General features: G+C 47.5%; 1 protein-coding gene across 1 annotated transcript in view; it reads left to right on the top strand.

Annotated features, from left to right (window-relative positions):
- Nucleotides 1–16,972, top strand: part of TDP1 (tyrosyl-DNA phosphodiesterase 1) — a 65,027-nt gene that overhangs the window by 10,961 nt on the left and 37,094 nt on the right. The window contains exons 5-10 of the mRNA XM_004584345.3: nt 1,874–1,908; nt 3,801–3,893; nt 8,976–9,143; nt 9,549–9,627; nt 13,175–13,360; nt 16,548–16,596. Coding sequence (XP_004584402.2) covers nt 1,874–1,908; nt 3,801–3,893; nt 8,976–9,143; nt 9,549–9,627; nt 13,175–13,360; nt 16,548–16,596 — 610 coding nt within the window. The remainder of the gene's footprint in view (nt 1–1,873; nt 1,909–3,800; nt 3,894–8,975; nt 9,144–9,548; nt 9,628–13,174; nt 13,361–16,547; nt 16,597–16,972) is intronic.

Below are 16,972 nucleotides of genomic sequence, written 5' to 3'. Positions count from 1 at the left end.
AGAAGCTGGAAATGCCAGCTGTAAGTGAGAAGGTGGGAATTCGGTTCTTAATAAAACCGCTGTACGCTGAGGTTGCTGTGATCTGTGGGTGGAACAGATGTTCTCTCTGTGCAGTTGTGAAGAAGTAAGATGCTGCCTGATTTATGCCTGAGCTTTATCCTCGGCTCGTGTGTGTAGGAGCACAATGAAGTGCATGGAGTCTGGGACTCCCACCAGTTCAGGTCTTAGAAGGTATTTCCTGCAGATGGGTAAATACTGTGCTGTCAGTGAGCACCCCCAGAGCGGGCGCATCCCACCCCTGTAGCGGCCCCCAGCTGTCTGTCACACATCTGAAGAAGAGGTAGGGCAAGTGATAGTAGCATTTGTTTAGGGCTTACTACCTACATCCCCTTCAGCCTTCATTTTGCTAATAAGCATTACATATGCATTTTCTAATTGATTCTAACATCTGTGAAACTCATTAGCAATACCCCGTGTTTTTTTTTATGTTGAATTTTTTTTTAATTACATTGTATTATGTGACACAGTTTCATAGGCTCTGGGATTCCCCCTCCCCTCCCCCCATGGTGGATTCCTCCACCTTGTTGCAGTATTACAGATCAAATTCAGTTGAGAGTCTTTCATTGCAAGCATATACCAAGCAAAGAGTCCAGCATATTTAGCAGTCCATAGCGTTGAGGCATAATTCTGCTGAACCTAGCAGATTTTAGGATAGTCTAAACTGGCTTATAACTCTAGCAAGGCACATGTCAACTGTTGAGGTGTAGAACTATTTTATGAGGGGTGTGCAGAGAGATCTTCCATTCCCTCGTGAGGAGTATTTATCTAATCTCTGTGTCCTACCTAGTAAGGTATATGTGAATCCACGCTGACCGTTTTTAAAAAGAAAAGACCAAGACCTAGAGACATGAGTATTTTCCAAGCCATTTCTGGTTGTGTAGCTTTTCCTGTGACCTTTAACTTTTCCTTAACACATCTAGTGGCATTTTCTGCTTGACCAGGATGTTGCATGAAGTTTTACTTTTCCAGGACTAGCTCAATAGCCTAGTGGCTAAAGTCCTCACCTTACATGCTCCGGGGTTCCATATGGGCACCGGTTTATATCCCACCTGCCCCACTTCCCTTTCAGCTCTCTGCTTGTGGCCTGCGAAAGCAATCAAGGACTACCCAAAGCCTTGGGAGCTGCACCTGCATGGGAGACCCTGAGGGGGCTCTGGGCTCCTGGCTGTAGCCATTGCAGCCACTTGGAGAGTAAACCAGCAGATGGAAGACCTTTCTCTTTGTCTTCCTTCTCTGTAAATCTCACTTTACAACAAAAATAAATAAATCTTTTTTAAAGAAAGTTTTACTTTTCCACATGCCCACCATTGCTTAGTAAAGGTCAGTTTTTAACACAAAAATAGATTTAGTGTATTATCTTTTTGAAGTTATTAATATGTTTGCAATACAAAGGATTTACATAGTAAGCATTCTAATATAACTGTGTTGTTACCATACTCTGTGTCTTTAAATATGCTCTGGAAACTTCATTAATAGCTAAAGAGTAAATACCTAATTTAAAAATTCTGTGTGAAACTTCATTTGTTTTGTTAGTTTTTCGACAGCTAAAAAAATTAGGTTCTCATTCCCAATCACTGTAATTAAAAATGCCATATACAGTGAATCATTCTGGATAACAAATGGTGTGTGTGCGCTCTTGCACATGCCTGCACACACACTGAGCTGCCCTGGGTCCTCCATAGCAAGCTGCCTTGTTATACAGGGGCTTGTCCAACAGAGGGCAGTAAAAATGGATTTAGGTTGACCTGATCCCCTTCTTGCTCAACTATTGAATTCTTGAAAAAGTAACGGTTGTCTTTTTTTCTCATCCTAGGCAAAGTTAGATATTGCATTTGGAACACATCACACGTAAGTAACACCTTGTGAAATGTGGGAAAAATTATTTTAATTCACTTTTTCTTTTTAACTGATACGTAGAACTGCCCGTGTTTATGGGATACGCTGATACCTGTATGTATTCTGTAATGTTCAGCTCAGGCTAAATCTACCTTACAGAGAGAACACTTAACATTTCTTTAACATGCAAACATTCAGAATCCTTTCTTTGATTTTTTTTTTATTTTTTATTATTATTTTTTTTTTACTATAAGGAATGTGCAGCACTGTGCTAACTATAGTCCCTTTATGATCCAGTATGAAACCCTGGACTTCTTGGCACTGTGTAACTGTGACTTAGTCCTAGTTGACCTTTTGTCGCTGTTCTCCCAAGCCTGTGATTTTCTCAGGGAGGGACATGTGCAGGAAGCAGCCTTGGAAGGACTAACGGGCAGGAATCAAGCCCTCCGCAGTGGGTTCTGGGCCACTGTTAGCCAGCAGTGTACTCAGAGCACCAAGATTCTGGCTGCCGAAGGGAAATCCCGCCCAGGTCCACCTTGTCATAACTCCTTCAGTGCCTTGCTGTGCTGTGTAACCTACGCTGGGTGGCCTGTGCCTCCCTACCTTCTTCTCTGCACTTCTGTGTGGAGAGACATGTCAGGCCTCTCTCCAGCTATGGCTCCACTGCCACCTAAGCTGAACCAGAAACAGGTGGCAGGGTGAGTGGCCACGCCTCTCATCACTCACCTCTGTAGCCAGGCCTCCACCACCCTCACCTGAGTCCCCCACCTCACCGCTCCTGTCCCTGCAGCGTGGGTCTCCACCACCAACCCCGTGGAAGCCAGCGAGTGATGGCACTTGTGACCCCAGCATGCACGCCCACTGGCTCACTTTGTGACCTGGGAAACCCTCGTTAGCTCTCATGGCCACCGACTGCAGCTGTGACATGAGGGACTCCTCCTCCTCCTCTCCTGACTGGCTGTGAGGACTCAGCATGATGGCATGCACTAGAGTCTGGGTGAATGCCTTGCCCCCTGCCAAGGCAGCTTCACATCTGAGAAGTGTCGCCCCTGTGGTGCAGAGCTTACCAGGTCATGGAGCGAGTCAGTGTTCAGAAAGCCTGTACCACTCACCCTTGTCCATCCCTGGGGAACCTGCGATCTTTTTTTTTTTTTTTTAAGATTTATTTTATTTTCACTGCAAAGTCAGACATACTGAGAGGAGGAGAGACAGAGAGGAAGCGGAGCCGCCGGGACCAGAACCAGCGGCCATATGGGATCAAGGAAAGCCCCCATGCACTCACCTATCCCAGTCCTTCCTTCTTGCTGGAAATAAAATAGGAGAAATACTCAGTGACTGGAGGCGTCTGGAAGCCCTGTGGAGGAAGAGAGGAACTCAACCAAGACTGATGAGAAATGAGGAGGGAGGGGGACTCTACCTGAAGCACACATGAACACAGGTGACAGGGCAATACGAAACAAAGTCCAACGGGAATGAAGCAGCGCAAGTTGTTGAGAGCGGCCACCTCAACCACACGTGCCTCCCTGGGCGTACAGCAGTTTCCGGTACTCACACCCAGCAGTGTGCTCGCACTGTTTGACATGTTTAAAGAATGCTTGCCGCGACACAGCAGGAGGATGTGAGCAGACTTTGAAAACAGCAGACAAGAAGAGTCCCATTCTCTAGGGTGGAAGCAGGTGATGCTGTGTGAACAGTCAGGGGCCAGGCTGGCCACGTCCGCTGGCTGGGGCAGCCTGCTGCCTGCGGCTCTATCCACCTGCCGCTGAAGCACTCTAATATGGAAAACTACAAGTGTTGTAAGTTTGTATGATGCAGAAGTAGCTGTTTGTCACATTTTTAGGAGAGAGGTGTTGCATGCTTTTAAAGTAGTGTTAATGCTTTTGGTCCCTTTCCTGGTCCTGTAGGAAAATGATGCTGCTGCGCTATGAGGAGGGCCTCCGGGTTGTCATCCACACATCCAACCTCATCCGGGAGGACTGGCACCAGAAAACTCAGGGGTGCGTAGGGGCCTGGCACCAGCCTCGTGGTGGTCGCTGGGGAGGCTGAGGAAGTCCAAACGCAGAGCATTGCTTTTATTCTTTTTATTTGTTTAGTTTTAGTTACAAAAATAACCCACATGTGGCATAGAAGAGACAAGTGCAGAGGTAATATTCTTGCACTATCCCCCATCCCCGTCCCACCGTCTTGATGTACCCAGAGTATCAGTCTGGTGCATAATCGTATGCAGCTGTCTCTGTTGAAAACATAAAACATGAATACAAGTATGTTTTTAAAAGTTCCCGGAAAAGTAGGATTGCAAGATAAGTTTATTTTGTTGCAAAACAAAACAAAACAAAAAAGCCTTGAGATCATGTAGTTTTTATAATAAGCATTTTCCATAAGCCTTTTGAAGGTCTCTAATATTACATACCTAGGGTGAGTTCCCCCGCCCAACCCTGGATTTTACAGAAATGGGATCATCCCGCAAAGCAGAGGGACCGGAATGGGCCTGCACAATTGTAGGCCTGAAGCCCGCAGTCCAGGAGGACCCGCTGATGGCTCTCCTGGTTGCTGCGTGCTCTTGTTTTTACCCGCAGTCCAGGAGGACCCGCTGATGGCTCTCCTGGTTGCTGCGTGCTCTTGTTTTCACTTCCCAAGCAGAGGTGGCGCAGGGCGAAGTGAATGGTGTGGTAAAATGTTCTCACTTCCCCAGTTATTTCCCCATGAAATAAATCTAAACCAGTTTGTCTTTGGAACATTTAATACATTCATATGATTGTTAACCTCGAAGATTTGAAAGAGAAAGTTTTTCCAAGTTTTTTTTTTTTTAGTTAAGAATGCTTTGCCTTTAGTACACATACACCAGATCTAGTTTTTTATTCTTTTGAAATGTATTTGAGAAGCAGAGAGAGAAAGGCGGAACTCCTACCTGCTGATTGAAGCCTCAGATACCGACAGTTGAGCTGAGCTGAAGTGGGAACACAGGAACTCACAGGTTGACAGGGATCCAGTCACTTGAGCCATCAGCACTCTCTCCCAGGGTCTCTGCTCTAGCAGGAAGCTACACTTGGAAGCTGGGGCCACATTGAATTCAGTGGTTCCAGCTCGGCATGTAGGAGTCTTAACCACTGGGCCAAAAATGCCACTTGACTCCTTCTTATACAGGTATTTGCTTTGTTTTGTTTTAAGATTTATTTTTATTTGTAAGGCAGATTTTCAGAGTGGTGATACAGAGAAGGTCTCCTCTCTGCTGCTTCACTCCCCAAATGGCTGCAATGACAAGAAACGAGCTGATCTAAAGCTGGGAGCTAAGAACTTCTTCCCGGTCTCCCACATGGGTGTAGGTTCCCAGGGCCCTGGGCTAGCCTCTGCTGGTTTCTCAGGCCATTAGCAGAGAGCTGGATGGGAAGTGGAGCAGTCACAACATAAACTAGCAACCATATGGGATGCTGGCACCATAGGGCAGAGGATTAGCATGCTGTGCCACCCTGCCAGCCCCACGTGTTTGCTTCTGTTTTTTTGTTGCTTTGTTATTTTGTTTTCTTTTTCTCTACTATTTTATTAGGTGTTTGCTTCTTAAAAAGGGTTGTTGGGAATTAGCTCAGATTTCAGCTAGCTGTTGCTCTCAGTCATGATAAGCTTCTCCCTGGGGGATGTTTTTGGGGCCTTTGGGTTCTGAAAGATGGTTCTTTCTCTGAGCCATGCATCTCTCTTCCCTCCTCTTGTGCAGCCTGTGCCTTGAGGCCTCATTCCTTATCCCTGATGGTTTTCTCATGGATGATCAGGAAAATGCGCTTCTCCGAATGAAGCCCGATTCTGGCTGGGGCAGGGTCAAGGCGAACTCCACTTTATCTAGGAAAGTCTCCAGGACAGGACTCTCTTGACTGACTTTGGAGTTGGCTGCACCTTTGCTACCTCAAAGGCTCAAAGTCAGTATCCCCTGAGCTGCCAGGTTGCATTTGAGGACTCATTTGTAGCTGCATCAAAAGAAAGTTGATCAGGCTCCCAGAACCCCACACCAGGCTCCAGTTCACTCCAGGGTACTGAGCTTGAGCTGGCGGGTGATAGTGCTTGCTTAGGCTTACAGTGAGAGAGAAACTAAAGGTAAGGGCTTTGGTGTTGTAAAGAGAAAGATCTTTAATTTTTAAAAAATTGTTTATATACTTACTTGAAAGGCAGGAAGATCTCCCACCTGCTGATTTGCTCCTCAAATGGCAGCAACAGCGAGGGCTGGGCCAGGCCAAAGGTGCGAGCCAGGAGGTCAATAGAGATCTACCTGTGGGTGGCAGGGACCTGAGCTGAGCCCTGCTGCCTCCCAGCATCTGCCCTGCAGGAAGCTGGGTTCAGGAGTTGATAAACAACATGAAACCCGGGCGCACCCTGCTGTGGGATGTGCCTGTCCCTAGAGATGTCTTAGCCAGTGTACCAAATGCCCACCCAAAACGAGGATTTGTTTTATTGACTACGTAGTTGCTTAAAGTGATTCAAAACTTAAAGTGCCAAGAGTATGAAATCTCCCTCCAACTCGGATCTCCCAGCCTCTCCCATTCCCCCCCCCCCCCCCCCCGTGAGGCACGCTGTCATTTCACACTTAGTTTGTTCTCTTCTCTTTAGGGCACTTTGCAGTGTCCTGTAGGCAGTCATGGTAAAAATGACATCAACATTTAGAAGCATAGTCTTCATCCTGGTCAACCACGGCCCTGCTGGTTCTTTCTATTGAACCAGGTTGTTCCACTTTGCCTTCACCACTGCTTCTAGGTTGACCTGGTAATTTCTCACTTGATAAATCATTTGGCCCACTCTCATTTGACTTTATGAAATGTTAAAAACACCTTGTGTCTCAGCATCCTAGTGTAGAAAACTCATCAGGTGTCCCATGATGTGGAATGGTCCCATGCATGAATCTATAATCCAGGAGGAGCCCAACCCAGTCATGTTATACTCCCTGAACCAAAGAAGCAAAGCTCTGGAGCAATCACTGAGCCTGCCCCAATGACCCAGGTAGCCAGAGGCAGGTGTAGGCCCAAAGCCCGGCCTCCAGCCCTACCACATCACGTGATCTCCCGTGCTAGGGGTCTCCAAGTTGGGGAGAGCAGACAGTGCCACTGTTGGAAGCATTCAGCATCCTAAGGCCGCATAGCCAGCATTCCTGTTTGTCTGATGCTTCCTTGCCTAGCGGTCACCCTCTCACCAGTCTATTTCAAGGCTACAGGTGCAAGGGGAATTGGACAGTTTCTGTTTTGGGGTGGTGGTTAGAACTGCGGTGAAACTCGCAGGAGCAAGGAAAGCAGTAGTAGCGGGTACTCAGTGCATGTGCTAGTTGCACGCTCTGCAGTGCCTCGCATGCACACCTGCAGCAGTGCTCGAAGGCTCGGCTGTCGGCATGATTTGCAGTTGAGGAACCTGAAGCACCCAAGCCTTGAGGCCACCCTTTTGTGAAATCTTCCTTGGACTGGTTTCCCATCTGTGTAAATGGAAATGGTTTGGCTACATGCCTTGTTTTCCTTTGAGGAAAAATAATTCAGAAATCAAAGATGTCTGTAATATTGTGCTATTGAATTAAGCGTTTGAACATTTGAGATTAGTGTTAATATCGTTTCATTAAATGCAGTGTATACTCAGAAAGCAGAAGGTCTAGGAGAAGAAACTATCTCAAGGTGATTTGAAGCATGCTTTAAGAAAAGGAGTTGGTCTATTGAAAAGACTTACTCGTGCATTCTTAGTGTGGGGAACTTTTGATTCTAATTTCTCATTTGGTTCAAGAGCTACAAGACATAGACTTGAGTGAATTCTCTGGGCTTCCGACACATGGGGTGGATTCGGAGTAGAATCTGCTTTCGTCACAGCTCAGCAGCCTGGAGGTGTGGGGGTGACCAGAGTAAGGGAAGGTTGGGAGTGGGGGAGGGGAGGGGTGAGAGCTGGAAAAGGCAGACAGAGGCCAGGTCCTACTGGGTCTTAGAAAGATTCAAGGCGAGGAAATGACCCCGCCAACATTGGAGTAGTATGATCATCAAAAATCTTTTTAAAGATATTTATGTGTTTATTTGGAAGCATGAGGGGAGAGACAGATCTTCCACGGAACATTTCCCTCTTCCAGATGCCAGGGCAGACCTAAGCAGAGCCTGGACCGTTTGGGTCCCAAGTGGGCAGCAGGAACCCAAGTCCTTATGTCATCTTTTGTTGCCTCCCAGGCACGTTAGCAGAAACCTGGGTCAAAAGTAAAGGCTGTGTGCCCAGCACGGTGGCCTAGTGGCTGAAGTCCTTGCCTTGAATGCGCCAGGATCCCATGTTCATGTCCTGGCTGCTACACTTCCCTCTGACTTCCTGCTTGCGGCCTGGGAAAGCAGTCAAGGATGGCCCAGGGACCTGGGGCCTTGCGCCCACGTGGAAGACCAAGGGGGCTTCTGCATCCTGACTTCGGATTGGCTCAGGAGATGAAAACTCTTCCCCTATCTCTCTTTCCTCCTTTCTGTATATCTGACTTTCCAATAAAAACAAATAAATCTTAAAAAAAAAAAAAAAGGTAGGGCCCAATGCAATAGCCTAGCAGTTAAAGTCCTCACCTTGAATGTGCCAGGATCCCATATGGGCACCAGTTCTAATCCCGGCAGCCCTGCTTCCCATCCAGCTTCCTGCCTGTGGCCTGGGAAAGTAGTCAAGAACAGCCCAAAGCCTCGGGAACCTGCACCCTCGGGAACCTGCACCCTCGAGGGAGACCCGGAAGAAGCTCCTGGCTTCAGACTGGCTCAGTTTCAGCCGTTTTGGCTGGTTGGGGAGTGAATCGTTGGAAGGAAGATCATCCTCTCCGTCTCTCCTCCTCTCTGTATATCCGCCTTTCCAATAAAAAGAAAGAAAAAAGATAGAGATGGGACTTGACTCCAGGCACTGGAAAATGGGGTGCAGGTATCCAAGCAGAAGCTTAACCTACATCTGTCCCAGATTGCTCTGTATTTCCTAAGACTTGCTTGACTTCCATGCAAAGATACACAGAAAATTCACCTGTTTCTTACGGTGGATGTATAGTCAATACAGAACCATCCTTGTGACCAGTTGTGCTCCTGATTGTTAAAGATGTGGTGGTGGTGTCTTTTACATTCCAGGATGTGGTTGAGCCCCTTGTACCCACGGCTTATCCCTGGAACCCACAGAACGGGAGAATCACCGACACATTTCAAAGCGGACCTCATCAGCTACTTGAAGGCTTACAACGCTCCTCCGCTGCAGGAGTGGATAGACAGCATCCGTGAGCATGACCTGTCTGAAACCAAGTGCGTGTCAGAGCCCCCTGGTCGAGCTGCTCGGGACAGTTTCTGCTTCCAGGCCTGGGACAGCTGGGCCGTGGGGCCCGCAGGGCAGTGTGCTGGCACTGGGGTTGGGGAGGAGCACAGGTTCTGTGTGTCTGCATCTCATCAGCCAGGAGGGCTCTCGCTGCTTCCCACAAGCCACCCACCGAAGCCCTCGTGAGTTGGGAGGTCTTTGCTCGGTCGCTTACCCCGTGAGCGTAGGGCCAGTCTGCCTGAAACTGAAGCGAGTGTCAGTCACTCCTCTTAGGGAGGCGTCACGAGGTGCCCCGGACAGTTCGTGATCGTAGTAGTGGGTGTGTCTGTCTGTCTGTTTCAGGTGAGCAAATGCATCCTGGTGTTCTGTAACTCATATTTTGTATTCTCTTTTAGCGTTTACCTTATTGGTTCAACCCCGGGACGCTTTCAAGGAAGTCAGAAAGATAATTGGGGACATTTTAGGCTTAGAAAGGTAATAGAACTTTAATTATTTTAACATTGTTTAAAAATGTATTTTTCTATCTTATTTATAATTATGAATTTGTTGGCAGCTACATAATCTCTGGAGAATCCTAGGCACTTGATATTATAGTTTTCAATAATTAGGTTTTTTAAAAAATATTTATTTACGTATTTATTTGAAAACGTAGAGTGATAAGAGGAGAGAGAGCGAGAGCAAGGGCTGAATTGATCTGCTGATGCACTCCCTGAATGCCCACACAGCCAGGGCCTCACGAGGCTGACCAAGAATCCAGGACCTTCATCCAGGTCTCCCACACGGTTGGCAGGACCACAGGTGCTTTGCCTGGCATCTGCTGCCTTCCAGGAGAATTGGGAAGCTGGATTGCAGGTGGAGGCAGAACTCCATCCCAGACGCTCACTCATGGGCCACAGCCATCCGAAGTAGCAGCTTAACCCACTACATGTTTGCACGCCCAATTACCTGCTTTGTATTATTTCGTTTTACCTTCCTTTTTTAGATTCATTTGTTGTTGTTGTTAAGATTCAGTTATTTAACCTGAATGTCAGAGTTACAGGGGTGAGGGTAGAGAGACAGATCTTCCATCTGTTTGTCCCCTTCCCCAAGTGACCCCAAATAGCCAAAGCTGAACTGATCTAAAGCCAAGAGCCAGAAGCTTCTTTTGGGTCTCCCACGTGGGTACAGGGGGCTAAGAACTTGACCATCCTCGGCTGCCCTCTCAGACCATAAACAGAGAACTGGTCAGAAAGTGAAGCAGCTAGGGCCTGAACTGGCACCCCTATGAGGTGCTGGCACTGCAAGCAGAGGATTGGCTCTGTATACTACCACACCAGCCCCTGGGAGGATTTCAAATCACAGAAGTGTACGGATTTTTTTTATTTTGGTTTTTGTATCTCTTTTTGTTTTGTTTTTTGTTTTGTTTTTGTTTTTGTTTTGCAATAAAGATGATTGGAGACTTCCCATTCATACAAATATAAGGATACTGGGCATGGCACAATAGCCTACTGGCTAACATCCTAACCTTGGATGTGCCAGCATCCCATATGGGCACCAGTTCATGTCCTGGCTATTCCACTTCCCTTCCAGCCCCAGTGCTTATGGAAAGCACTGGAGAACAGCCCAAAGCCTTGGGGCCCTGCACTAGAAGAAGCTCCTGGCTCCTGGCTTCAGATTGGCTTCAGATTGGCTCAGCTCCTGGCTCCTGGCTTCAGATTGGCTTCAGATTGGCTCAGCTCTGGCCATTGCAGCCACTTGAGGAGTGAACCAGCAGATGGAAGGTCTTTCTCCCCTTCTCACTGTAAATCTGACTTTCTGTTAAAAATAAATTAATTAAAAATTAAAAAACAAATATAAGTATATTTAGGAACCCAAATAATTCTTTCCTGAAAGTATTCTCTCATAACTTTGGATTGTGTGGCATATAGAAGATTCTTAACATACAGGTTCAACACAGAAATGGTGTTGAGGCTATAAATGAACTATAATGTGTTTTGTATATTAAATCAATTACGAAAATGGCACTTGCTGCTAGTATGGAAGTAAGTGCAGAAGAGTCTTTAACAAGATAGAGCAACCAACAATTTCAAGATTAAACTTTTCTTCATTTCTGTGGACAGTTTACCCACCATAACAAATCCCATGAAGTAGCTTGCTTAAAATCCTTGTGCTTGACTGGGATTGGATGATCCAGCAGGTTAAGCCACTGCCTGTAATGCCAGGATCTCTTGTTGGAGTGCTGGTTCCGGTCTGCTGCTGCTCTTGTCTTCCGGCTTCCCATTTATGCACCTCGGAAAGCAGTGGGCGATAGCCCAATGTATGGATCCCTGCTGCCCTCATGGGAGACTCAGATGGGACTCCTGGCTTCAGCCTGCCCTGGCCCTGGCAGTGGCAAGCATTTGGGGAGTGAAGCAGAGGGTAAAAGAGGAGGTCTCTCTATCTCTTCCTCTACCTCTGCCTCTACTTGTTACTCCCTCTCTGTCACTCTGACTTTCTAGTAAATAAATAAATGAATAAGTAAATCTTAAAACCTTACATTTTCTTCCGTAAATAATGCGTGTAATATAAGAATAAGAATCTCCCTTGATTAATGAGTTTTTCATTTTAATTTGCTTTTTAACGCAACACTATTGCAAATCAGGCAAGACCTCAACAGCAACATCTTTGTGCCTTGACTTATGTCGGAAGTAGGAGAACACCGTGTCCGTGGGTAGTGGGAGGTACACACCCACTCCTGGGTTCAAGTGTCTGTCATCTGTGAGCCACGTGGCCTTTACTTGTAGCTTAACTGTCTCTCTTACCATCTGTAAAAATGGGTGTATGAGGTAGGTGTTTGGGGCACCCATGGCCCATATTGAAATGCCTTTTGCAACTTCTGTTCCTGCATTTGTGATCGATCGGTCTTCCAGCCAGTGCATGCTGGGGAGGGAATGGGTCATGACACGCTGTGGTAGATCCAGACTGTGTCCCCGGCTCCTGGCTCAGCCATGGCTGTTGCAGGCATTTGAGGCAGTTGCTTTCTTGTCTCTTTGGCTTTCAAATATAATTAAAGTTATTAAAATGAGCATGATAATGGGACTCCCCTCCGGGACTGTGTAAGGATTAAATTAAACAGTGGAAGTAAGCACGTAGTGAATGGTCTGTCAGCATGGGTGGTTATTTGTGGACTGATGGCTAGTCTTGGCAGTAGCGCCTGTGTGGATTCTGCGCCATTGCAGTCGCAATGAAAGCTAAACAGCATCTTGGAGTTTTCAGAACAGCTTTCCCACCCAGTAGGTGATGAAGCATCCAGCTGCTTGCTAAGGAAGGTGGGTGGATGCTCGGCGCCTCTTTTCCAGACACACACATCACCGTGCAGGGCTTGCGTGGGAGCCCTGCTCATGTTCTGTGGAAATGGGCTGTTGAGTTCTGCCTCCTGCACTATGCTGCCCGCAGGCAGAGGTTGAACACCTTGGGCTCTGCAGTAAACATGTGTGTAAATGTTCATGCCTGGGCTGTGTTGGTGAAAATAATGCACATTGAATAAAACAGCCATCACATTATGAACTCCCCTGGGTTGTATGGATCTGAAAGTGAATTGGTTCCCTTCTGTTAGCTCATTACAGGCATTCGGAACCAGAATGTTAACCGGGGGTGTCAAACTTCTTTCAAGAAATAGGAGACAAAGGATGCGGTGGTTTTTAACCTTCTAGGAATTGACTGGGTTATATTAAGCAATTACGATTTCCAGAGGGAAATCCAACTTGATATCACAAGTCAGTTGTTTATCTGAGAGTTTTGCTAAAATGAGTCTTTCAGGAAATTCACCTGTTTTTGCTCTTAATGCAAATCGAAGAATTTTGGAAAGGCAAACTGCTACCTCCACTGTATTTCAGAAATATCTTCCAAAGAAGAAAATGTTCATGTGGGTGTGAGGTTGATTACTGATACTTTCCCTGTTTCCTTGTTGAGTAGGCGTCCCAAGGGCAGGAATCTGTTTAGGTAGCCATGTTTTTGTTGCGTTGTCTGGGTAATTGTGACATTAATCTTTTTTCTGCCACAGCTCCTGAAAGAACATGCCTCATCCATCCCCCAGGCTGAGTCCTGGCCGGTGGTGGGCCAGTTTTCCAGCATCGGCTCCCTGGGGGCCGACGAGTCCAAGTGGCTCTGCTCCGAGTTTAAGGAGAGCTTGCTGGGCCTGGGGTCACCCAGACAACCCACAGGAACCAGTGCCGCTCCTCTGCATCTGGTGAGTTCTCTTGCCCTTCCAGCTAGTTCACTGCTGTTGCAGAGACTCTGAGCCTCGGGGCAGCTTGTGGTGGAGAGGAGATGGCTGTGCTGTGCTGTGTGGGTGGGAAGAGCGGGGCGTCAGAATCCCCCTGGCCATCCTGTGATGCCACACTGAGCACCAGTTGTTTGTGTGGGAGTCCCCATCAGCTCCCCAACCCAGAGCCACACACCAGCCTATGATTTTCCCATTCTTTTCCTAGGGTTGTCAAACCAAGGGACAAGATATTTGATATAACATGGCCAGTAGATTTGTAAGCACTATTAATTATTTAAAATGCCTGTCAATTAATAATTTTGCATTTAATTCAATGCAAATTTGACCTTTTAGAAGAAAAAAGTTGTACCAAAGTATAATACAATTATGCTTCTAGTAATTTTTTCCTAATAAAAAAAACTTTATTTTTGATGATATTTACATAGTTAAGAAGAATACATGCCCATGTGGACCACCAATTAGGCTGGAGAGGATCAAGGAATGAGGGAAAGTGGATGGGACAGCTGACTTGGCCCACCTCCTGTTCTGGAAGATACAATGGCCTTGCCCAGGGAGCCCACACCCATTCCAGCTTTTCCTGTTGGATGCTACAGGACAGCCCTGCCTAACTCACCCCAGTCCCAGCTCTCATGTGGTTCAGTGGGTGCCAAGACCTAGTCCAACCTATCCTACACCCACTCTGGTTCTTGTGAGCACCAGTGGGTCCTGGAGCCTAGCCTAGCCCAGCATACTGCAGACCTAGTTCACGCTCATGCCAAGGATGCTTCAGCCATGACCAGCCCAGTTTGCTGCCCCCATTCTGGCTCTGGCACTCACTAGTGCAATTCATAGTCCAACCAGGGCATCTGCTTAGCTGCTCTACCAAGCTTGCTCTCAGCCACAGATCTTGGGCATGCTGATGGTTTTCTTCACCAGCATAACCCATCACCCATCTTGGCCTTTGCCATGGATGCTACAGCCTGACCTGGCCTGGCCCACCCCCAATCCCACCTTTCACTAGTGATTGCTGCAGGCTAGCCCTCCCTGCCCAGCCTGCCCCATCCCTGGCTTTCATACAAACTGGCAAGTGTGATAACCTGGCCTAGCCTAGCCCAGCATGGCCCACACTTCCATCCTGGTTCCTGTGCATGCCAGTTCCTAAATTTTGGCCTAGCCCTGCCCAGTGTGCCCCCACAGAGCCAACCTACACACCTGCCAACAAGTGAAGAAGTCCTGCCCAGCCTGACCAACACCCAGCCAACTCACATGCTCACCAGTGGGAGCTATAGCACACCAGGGGAGTTCCGCAAGTTCCCCCACCAGGGAACTCCCAGACTCAGATCTCATGCATGCCGGCAGATACTAGGCCCTTACCTGGCACAGTCTGCCTCCCAGTGTCAGCCTTTTTGTGTACTGGTGGATGTTGCAGACCAGTCCACCCCATACCCAATTTTTGGGTGCAACTGCAAGTGCTACAGCCTGGACCTGCCTGGCCTGTTTCCAACCCCAGTACCCATGAGCGTTAGTGTTCCACGGTCATGCCTAGCTCAACCCATCATCACTCCCAGCCCTCAAGCAAACCAACTAGAATGATAGTCCCACAGGAGTGAGTCCACAAATCCCTTACAGAATCTGTTCCCAGTCTTGGCTCTCTAGCCCACTGGCTAGTGTCATGGCCCAGCCTGACATGATCTACCCTCATCCTGAGACACACTGGTGGATACTGTGGTCGAGCCCTGACAGGCAGAACCCCCAACCTTATCTTTCATGTGCCCTGATGGAAGGTAGTTGATACCAACAAGCCCAGTTCAGGACTGCCACATGGGTGGGTGTGTTGGTCTGGTCCTGAAAGTTACTCTGGTTTCCCTCCTCCAGCCTACCTGGTCTCAGCCCCCTCATGTACCTGCATGTGCAGCAGCCATGTTGGTGGAAGTCCCCCAGAAGTCACTCCTTCACGTTCTGCCTCAGCAGTCCTTGCTCCCACACATCCCAGACCCCTCCCCTGATCTATCCACAGCTCCCAGTGCATGCAAGCACGCAGATCCGGTGGTGTATCTTGCCACTCTGGGGTCCTGCCCACAACCCTGGCCCCACATACCTCGGGTATGGGTCCCTAGAACATTTTGCTGATGTGCTGGCATTTTCCCCTCAAATATCTTTAAAAAAAAAAAAAAAGAGTAGGCAACTCTTCTGGCACACTGGTATGGTTAATACAAATTTGGCATTAACCAGGCCCGTAATGCCCACGAGCTGTTGGCTGCTTTTCTGCCAGTGGTGTAACACTTGCCTAGGTATACTATAACCTGGGCAGGTGCCTGCAGCTGGCACCTTCCTGTGGTTTAATTACTAGAAGTTAAGTTTCTTCAATAAGATGGGAATGTTTAGAAATTTAAGGCTGGGTTATTTTTTTTTAAGATTCATTTATTTGTTTATTCCAAATTTAGTTCAATCTGTCCCTTTTTTTTAAAAGATTTATTATTTTTATTTGAAAGGCCAATTTTACAGACAGAAGGAAGGACAGAGAGACAGGTCTTCCATCACTGGTTCCCTCCCCATGGCCAGAGTGTGAGCCAGTCCATAGCCAGAAGACAGGAGCTTATTCCAGGTCCTCCATGCAGGTTCAGGGGCCCAAGAACTAGAGCCGTCTTCAGTGCCTTCCCATGCCATATGCTGGGAGCTGGATCAGAAGTGAGGCAGCCAGGACATGAATTGGCATCCCTTTGGGATTCCAGCATGGCAGGCTTAGTCTACTGTTATACAACAGTGCTGACCCCAAGGCTTATTTTCCAAGTTTCTAAACCAAATATCAATTTTTTTTTAGATTGTTATTATTTACTCAAGAACCAGACAAAGGCTCAGTCTACAAATTCCCACAGAGGCTTGGGGCCTGAGTTAGGAACCAGGAGCACATCCCAGGTCCCCCACATCGAGTCTGCCCTGCTCCCTCTGAGGGTGCTGTTAGCATGAAGCTAACCGGGAACCAGGGCCAGGCAGGAAGCCCCAGCCCTGCAGTGGGACACAGGCACCACTTCTGCATGTGCGCTGCGTGCTGGCCATCGGGCCACATGCCCAACCCAACACAAACATCCTTGACCAAGAGTTTCTTAAAAGCTGCTATCATTCCTTCAGTTTGATACACTCCAACTTTACTTTTCCCCCTTTTTATTTTTAGATCTATCCTTCTGTGGAAAACGTGCGGACCAGCTTAGAAGGATACCCTGGTAATTGTCAGGGAGACTGTCTCATTTGTGTTCTGTGTGTGTGTGCCGTAAATGCCCTGGCAGATTTTTTACTGGTATTGATTAGAAATTTGCAGAAGGTCCTCTGATGCTGTGATCTCTGCCGTGTTTTGGACAGGCAGTCTGAGGCTGTACATAATCCTCACAGCACCTCACCCTGTGCGTAGTTCTCTTACTGTCACTAATCGGGTAAGCAGCAACCTGGTTGTCCAGATACCGTTGATTCTCCCTGCTGTTCCACACCTCTTCAGAGCATTTCTAACTACCTTTGTCTCATCTCTGCCGACATCCTCCCTGCCTGAGTCTGAGATACCATGAGGTTCTTTCACATTTAAATTGCTGATACCCTATATATGAA

Source organism: Ochotona princeps, chromosome 26 (genome assembly GCF_030435755.1).
Source record: "Ochotona princeps isolate mOchPri1 chromosome 26, mOchPri1.hap1, whole genome shotgun sequence".
Lineage (NCBI taxonomy): Eukaryota > Metazoa > Chordata > Mammalia > Lagomorpha > Ochotonidae > Ochotona > Ochotona princeps.
This window is presented reverse-complemented; position numbering and strand designations above follow the sequence as displayed.